The 8044-nt window shown below is 34.1% G+C and overlaps 1 protein-coding gene across 1 annotated transcript; it reads right to left on the bottom strand.

The window, feature by feature from the left end:
• Positions 1-679: 679 nt before the first annotated feature.
• On the bottom strand, positions 680-6455 carry LOC148271307 (sodium-coupled monocarboxylate transporter 1-like; the record flags this gene model as incomplete). The annotated part of the gene is made up of 6 exons (XM_088241545.1): positions 6140-6455; positions 4763-4922; positions 4565-4682; positions 2523-2590; positions 1782-1936; positions 680-820 (listed from the first exon to the last, which is right to left on the bottom strand). Coding segments are annotated over exons 1-6 (848 nt in total), but the record flags the coding sequence as incomplete, so codon positions are not given.
• Between the last annotated feature and the right edge of the window lie 1589 nt (positions 6456-8044).

Here is an 8044-nt window from a genome sequence, read left to right as displayed (position 1 = left end):
TCTACATATTCATGTGCAGATGGAGGCGGGTATGACCATACTACTTGCAATAAAGTCGGGCAATGCAACCTACAGGTCCAAAGCTATGAGGAATTTGCAGCAATACCTTATCGATAATCCGATGTTAGCTATTCCGTCGGATGTAGTGACTATAAAATCCAACTTCCATCATCACTTTACGGTACATATACCTGAAAAGGAACAAAAGTTACCCCCTTTCCTGGAGGAGACATTTTGTGGTACACTGATAGCTCTAAGAAAAATGGACAAGCAGGTGCTGGGATACACGGATTTAGACAGGCTAAATGGTTCTCCATTAGCTCGGGCTCTATTCCACTGTCTTCAAAACGGAACTCTATGCCATCTTTGCCTGCGCACATGAAAATTCGAACATTTCCGAAAATTCAAGATGTAGGTTCTGCCGTGCAGATGAAGAAACATCTATGCACATTCCATGGGAATGGGAAGGTGATGCTTTACGTCATAAAAGGAACCTCATCTTTAAGGGACAACTGGTCAAACCTGAGCATGTCAATGAGCTCACCCCCTACCTAATAGCCAGATACTTTACGGATCTGACAAAACAACAACTCGAAAACCGATTTCCGATTTCCCGTAGCACTGAATTTCCTCATAGTACGTTTCGTTTTAGTTTAGTTGTTGAGTTTTTTGTACTTACTTATTTGCATCGCGTAGCGTTGGAACAGCAATAAACCTTTGAATACTTCCTTGTAATGCCACTATGCCGGATGTCCATGAAAACCAAGATCCGATTAATACGGTCCAAAATGTATTTCTCAAGAAAGGATTTGGGTCCATACTAAAATCGAGAATATAAAATTTATTATCAGATATTTTTAATACCTATGAGAAGAAAATATGGCAGTCGTTAGCTGGTTTAGTGATCACAGTGTAACTTTTATCATTCTGCCTGTTTAGGAATACGGATGTTTGAAAGTAGGCATAATAGTGAGTGAAGTGAAATAATCAAGCAAAACAGTAAATTACAGATTATATGAAATAAAGCAATCTCTTAATTTGTCTTCATTGGAGAGACGTAGAACTGAGATGGACGATATAAGCATTTTCAAAATACTTAATGCTTTAAGTGATGTCCCATCTCTATTGCAATCAATTTCTTTTCATGTTTCCAACCGTGTCACCAGAAATCAAAATCTGCTATTTGTAAAATCTCCTAATAGCAACTTTTGTTTTTATGCCCCAATGTCCAGAATGTGTAGATTAGTCAATTCATCACACGACTTGGAATTTTTTGGGATAGATCTTCCGGCTTTTCGTAGATCTCTTCGCGACTAAACAGTGTGGATTGAAGGCATGGTTTAGCTCAAAGTTTTTGATCTTTCGTTTTTTAAATAAATTGTATACTGTTATTGTTTTGCCCTTGTTTGTCTTTGCTAAATAGTTTTATGTTCTCTTTGTTCAGTTTCTTGCATTTATGTTTCTTCATGTAACTGTTGTAATTGGCTTAAGCCATATATATATATATAAAATAAATAAATAAATAAGCCCTCTTAACCCTAACAAAATAACCTAGGTAACTCGACGTTGGTTTCGAAAAAACGATTTATTTCGCGCGCTATTGCGCTCGCCGTTCCTGCCAACTCAGTCGACCCACAGAGTTTACAGGAGACATCCGTGCTGTTAAGGTAAGTGCACTGCTTTCGCGAATACGTCGAAGCCTCATGGCTGTTATTAATAATTTATATTTCTTTCTAAAACCCGTCTCTTAGAAATTTACTTCGTAAAATAAAAAAACTTACTTGAAAATATCAAGCTTTCCTCCATCTCTCGCAACTGAAAGTACGTAAGATAGCCCACCGACATCAACTGTCCCAATAATTAGGATTGCAACACAGGCTACAATAGTGACCATTGTTTGAAGAAAGTCTGTCCATACAACAGCTTTTAATCCACCCTGTAAAATTTTAATAAATTACTGTAGTTTAAACAAATTTGTCTTTAATTCCACAGCAATTTGTAGTTTAATCAATAAAATAAAATATAGGGATTCAAAGCCAGATTAATTATGTATAAAGTGAATAAATATTTATTTATTATAAAAACATATTTCGTATATTTTTTTGTTCAATATAGACATTTTTTTTATTCAATTCATTAAATATTCGGTTACAGCAGCTTGCAAATCTATACAGCGATAATTAAGATCATCTATTTTATTCATCCTAGGTGATTAAATCGAGTCTTGTATTCAATTGATTGTAATTTTTTTTATTATTATTTAGATATTTACTGCTGTTTTCTTTAAAACATTTGAATATATGATAGTGAAGCCATGTAGTATTAGTTTATCAGAAAAATCCCGTTCTTCAAGAAAATATTTGTTCACAGACGAAGGTTTTTATCTGCAAAAGTGTTCAATATGCTAACCCGAAAGATTTATTTATTTGACTGATAATAAATAAACTTTCACAAAATAATAATAAAAATCTGGTTGAAGAATATTGGCATAGAAAAAGTAAAAATACCAAATTGTTACTTACAATCATAGTGTAGAAGACACATACTGACGTCACTCCGACAGATATGATGTGTAAATTTATGCCCGTTACTAAAAAAAAACACATTTTAAATATTTCTCCTTTGAAACCATTTTGATGTAATAAATATTGCTTCTAAGTTAAGTTCGCATCTTGTAGTTCTGACATGAACTGCCTATAAACAGTCAGCAGCTGACGTCCAAGACACTAAGAACCTGAAACTTTGAGAAATAGACAAGCGCGTCAAGGCTCTTAAGATGCACTAGATATTAGAGTGACGCTTTGCAATGAACGATACAACAGTCTCCCATGAATTGCGCCAGAGAGTAAGGCTTCTCTTAGCTCTGCTGTTTTATTCTGACTTTCCCACACAGTTTCTTGCTGCAAATTATAATACAGTCTCTTCGAAGGTCAACTCCTGACTCTGCTCTTCTGCAAGCCTGTCAATATCATTGTTATCCCTTTCCCCAAAACTGTTGAAAAAAATATTATTTTTATGGCGAATGATAAGAAACAAGAGGAAAAATTGGCCTTTGATATAAAAAATATTTAAAAAAAATAAGGCAGATTTTAAATAAAGTACCACCAAGAAAATTAAAAAAAAAAATCATCTTATGTGTCTTTTTTCTTCTTGGTAAACGAGAGAAGTGGCCAAAACAAGGTAAATAAATGGTAGGCCAGTTATGATTCTCTACTCTACTTGCGATACTTTACTGTTACTCTGAGTCAGCTTTATTCTTAAATCCAGTGTTAGACATAGGTATCCCGTTTAGACTTTGACAATTTTCTGTCTGCCATTACTTTGGATTTGCAACCCTCCTGATTTCGTCAGACCATCTGATCTGAGGTCTCCTCACGCTTTGGCATCCCGTTCATTGCTTCTAATCCATCGCTTTTTTCGTCTATCTACCATCGAACATCCAAGAAACAGGACCGTCCAATCTCGCTTTTGCTCTGGTATTCTTTTGCCCACATTTGTTACATTGGTATTTTACCTGATCCACTGATTTGTCTTGCGATTCCTGAGCGAAATGTCAAATATTCTTCTTTCTGTGTGTATACGCACTTGATTTCTTACTTTACGGGCCAAGGTCAAGTGTTAAAGCTTAAGTAATATTATTGTGGTATTTTTTGATGTTTTGAACCCATATTTACAGTTGCTGTTCGAATCCCAGGGAGTACGCAGGGAGTACGCATGCGTCAAATACTTTTTCTTTATGTGTATTGAGATGTTTTCAGATTTGGCACATTTGATAACTTGCTGAACGTGACCCATCTTAGTCTTCTGTTCTTTTCTAATTCAACTTACAAATTATCTCTTCTAAATCGTAAATTGGTGGGACATAAATATATATATGATTTCAATCTGCCAATACACTGACTATCTTTATGGGTTGTATTAAACTTATTATAGACATGCCTTTTGTCTTACTTATATTGATTTTTAATTTTGAAATTTACACTACATGGTATGCCTTATAAACATAAAATAAAACAAAAAAAAACCCATATGGCTTGCCTTGAGCCTGTGTTTGGCCTGTGCTTGAGTCTTCTGAATTAGGAGGTTTGGTGTTTTCTATTTATATAAACTAAGCCAAAAAAAAGTTTTAAAATTGTTATACATCGTATTATCAGCGCGATTTTTGAACAGCTCTCTTATCATTGGTTGATTTATATGAACTAGTAACTTCGCTCAAAGTAGTTTGTTTTTATTAAAATATTTTTAATTCTTTTTATGCTACATTTTCAAGAAACTTTGCCGTACAATTTAAAGATCTAATTATTACCGCGCGCAAGAAAACTTTTTTGTTTCTAATTTTCCGTAAGGCTGAAGTTCTTCGTTGATCGAATTAACAGCACGTTCACACATAAAGTAAAAAAAATAAATGAAAACTCAATGTTTCCCAAATCAATCTCTCTAAGAATTTCCTGCAATAGGTTTTTGAAGTCTATCAACATTGATTAGGTCTATGTACAATGTACATAAATTTATTTTCTGCGCCACAATAGGCCCCAATGACCCAATCACTAAATCCATTATTTACCTTGATTGAGGGCTAATGACGGCACATAAATGACCCACGGTAAATACGTCAGGCAGTGTACGACAAAAAGAACTGATGCAAAAGTCCTTGTTGATTTTGAAAAGCGTAGCTCCAAATACTGTAAAAATTAAGAATTATATAAAATATCAGGTGTTTGGTAAAGATAAGATTTTGGTGGAAAAACAGAAATGCACTTACTTCATATGCGCTCGTGATATTTATGTTGCAAAATACTGGGAGGAATAAATATGACGAGCACAGACAGGAAAATACAAGCGCCAGGCACAAAACCCAATATGTCGCTTTGTCAGTGTAAACTTCAGACGGTACTCCAATCAAAGTGATGCCAGATATATGACTGAAAAAAACTCATTCATTCGCCAGTAGAATGTTATTGTTTTACTTTTTAAAAAAACAATGTTCACCGTCAAAATTTATTGATAACAAGGGGGTGGAATCAAACATTGTTTATAAACAATATTTTGAGTTTGTCCAAATTTTTGTATACAAGGACTGGATTCAACTCCCTGTAGAGCCGTTAATATTAACATATTACAACACAGATGAAGAACATTTTAGAGAAAGTAATATAGAATTCTAGACATCTACAGGGCTTGTGACCTGTCATTGACTGGTTGTGGCCACTTGACACATTAGAACTTGAACACTTGAACACTAGTCTTGAATTCTATATTACCTTCTCTAAAATGTTCTTCATCTGTGTTGTAATATGTTAATAATTGTCTATAAACATTTGGATATACTTTAAACATTTTTGAACTACCATTTTCATATACTTCGGTAAATCGTAAAAATGTCAATAATCGGGTTGTGGTCCTGTGGCTAGTGTCTCGGACTCACGGACCTAAGGCCTGTGGTTCGAATCCCACTCTACCCCAACTCGATTCCCATTTTCTAATACTGAGTTATTTACAACTCGTTGAAAATGGCCCTCAATATTAAATATTGGGGTAAATCATAAGAACGCAAATATTTCTTTTATAAAAGAAAAATATATATTTATAATTATGTTTTTATTTGAGGTGATTTTCACAAAAATGGCGCAATATAAATTATCCAAACATTATCATTAAACTCTTTAAACTAGAATCCCTTAAATTTATTCATAAATTAGCCACTGATAAAATTGTAGATGAAGAATTGAAACTTGAAAAAAACTGTAGTAAACATGGACGCAATACAAGAATATCAGAATAATATTATGTACAACCTTCTAAAACGAGAAAAGGACAGTCGAGACTAATAAAGGATGGACTGAAATTAAACAATAAACTAAAAGACAAATGTAAACAAAAGACTCAGACAACCTTTACAAAAGAAATGAAAAATATTATTATTAACAGCAGAATTTTAAAAGAAAAAATGTTTTGTTAAATGAATGTAACCTGTAAGGGTTTATCAATGAAATTAATAAAATAAAATAAAAAATATTTTATTATTGTGATCAAAGTAATTTAATATTATAAGGGTGGAAATAGAAAAATGTTGAATGCATAAATACAATGAGTATGCTAATGAAATTTATATTGATTTAAGGGTTGAATTCAATTCTACCTTGCAACTAGAGATAATCCAACCGGCAAAGCTTTCATAGTTTTCCCGCCTAAAATGTATTCCGCTGCTGTCTTTTGTTTTGTCCCAAAACACCCAAAATATATTCCAATGAGCGCCGAACTAAGAAGCATCACAAAGAAAACGGAATAGTCGGACAAATCAAATAACGCCAATTCCTTTTCTTCCGCATTTTCCGTGTAGTTCATTTTGAAACAATGCCGATAGGAAAAAAATATGAAAACAGTGGATTGTTTACAAATTTAAACACAATGAATTTGAAACTAACTGAGAATAATGACAGAACAATAACAACTGTAGTTGGAAAAGAAAAAATCATCAGACTGCATCGGAATACCAGCCACCGTGAGATGTATCTTGTGTGAAGAAGATTGTCTGATCAAATAATCGCACTGATAATAAATGAATTGCAAGAGACTGATGCTTCATAGAATGATAAAGCTATATATTTGACTAACGTTTATCAGTCGTTGATAAGAAAAAGTTGAAAGACGATTCTGTTTGGCTCATCTTGACACGATTCAAAAGAGCAAGTTAGTTGGGCAAACAAGATAACGGGTGTTTTATTAGGAGTTTTATTTTCACATATTTTTATACGCTGTGAAAGCTGACGACCAATGAGAAGCTGATAGTTCTTTTTTATTTAGTATTGTTTGCCATTTTATCATGAAAAGATTAACAACACGCGAGCAGCGTTTACAGTGGATATTTATTTCCAAAATCAGTGTTCAGTCAATCCACTGTTTAACCGTCAAATTTTGTTCAACGATAAGCCTCATTCTGCTTTGGTGGTATTGTCAATAATCATAATAAATTTTCGCATCTAGAGCCACTTTAATCCAGAGACAGTCCACCAGTTACCGATGAACCCCGAAAAATGCAATGCTTGGTCCGGATTGTGAGCCGGACGCATTATCATTATATAAAGCATATTACAACAGAGATAAAGAACATTTAAGATAAGGTAATATAGAAGTCCAGGCATCTACAGGGCTTATGACCTGTCAATGGTTGGTTTAAGTGGCCACTTTACACACTGTGTAACATTCACCATTCTGCCTATATTTGAACATCTATATTCCTTCAATTCTTTCATCTGTTGATGTTTGTGAAGTTAAAGAGCTGAAACCTTTATTTATGCGGGTGAGATTCATCTAATTGAATTATTTCACCTACATACTAGGCAACGCCTGAAAAATTTTTTTTTTTCAATTTCTGTAATTCCTTATGGATTAGGTGAATTCATTAATAATATTTTGAGTTTGTCAATATTTTTGTCGACAAAAACTGGATTTAACTCCCCGGGGAGCTGTTAATATTAACATATTACAACAGAGATAAAGAACATTTAAGATAAGGTAATATAGAAGTCCAGGCATCTACAGGTCATAAGGTCATAAGGTCAGGTCATAAGCCCTGTAGATGCCTGGACTTCTATATTACCATCTCTTCAATGTTCTTTATCCCTGTCATAAGCCCTGTAGATGCCTGGACTTCTATATTACCATCTCTTCAATGTTCTTTATCCCTGTTGTAATATGTTAATATAAACAGCTCCCCAGGGAGTTGAATCCAGTCCTTGTCTACAAAAATTTGGACAAACTCAAAATATTGTTGATTATATAAAGCGATGCTCAACAAATTTCCGTTGCCAAAAGCGCACATTGTCTACAAGACATTTAGTTTTTACAGGATGGTACCACATGCCATGTTGCACGCGAAATAATCGAATTTTTAAAGGATGAGTTCGGAGACAATTTTACCTCGAGAAATGGACTTAAGAGCTGGCGGCCTTCAAGATCCTGCGGACACCTAAAAATATTTTTTGTGGAGGTATTTGAAGTCCTTGGTCTAAGCGGACAAGCCAACAACAATTCCTACATCAAA

The sequence above is a fragment of the Micrasema longulum genome, unplaced genomic scaffold (genome assembly GCF_059751315.1).
Source record: "Micrasema longulum isolate JH-2025_06_02 unplaced genomic scaffold, ASM5975131v1 h1tg002947l, whole genome shotgun sequence".
NCBI classification, from domain to species: Eukaryota; Metazoa; Arthropoda; class Insecta; order Trichoptera; family Brachycentridae; genus Micrasema; species Micrasema longulum.
Note: the sequence above shows the minus strand (reverse complement) of the source record. Positions and strands in the feature narration are given on the sequence as shown.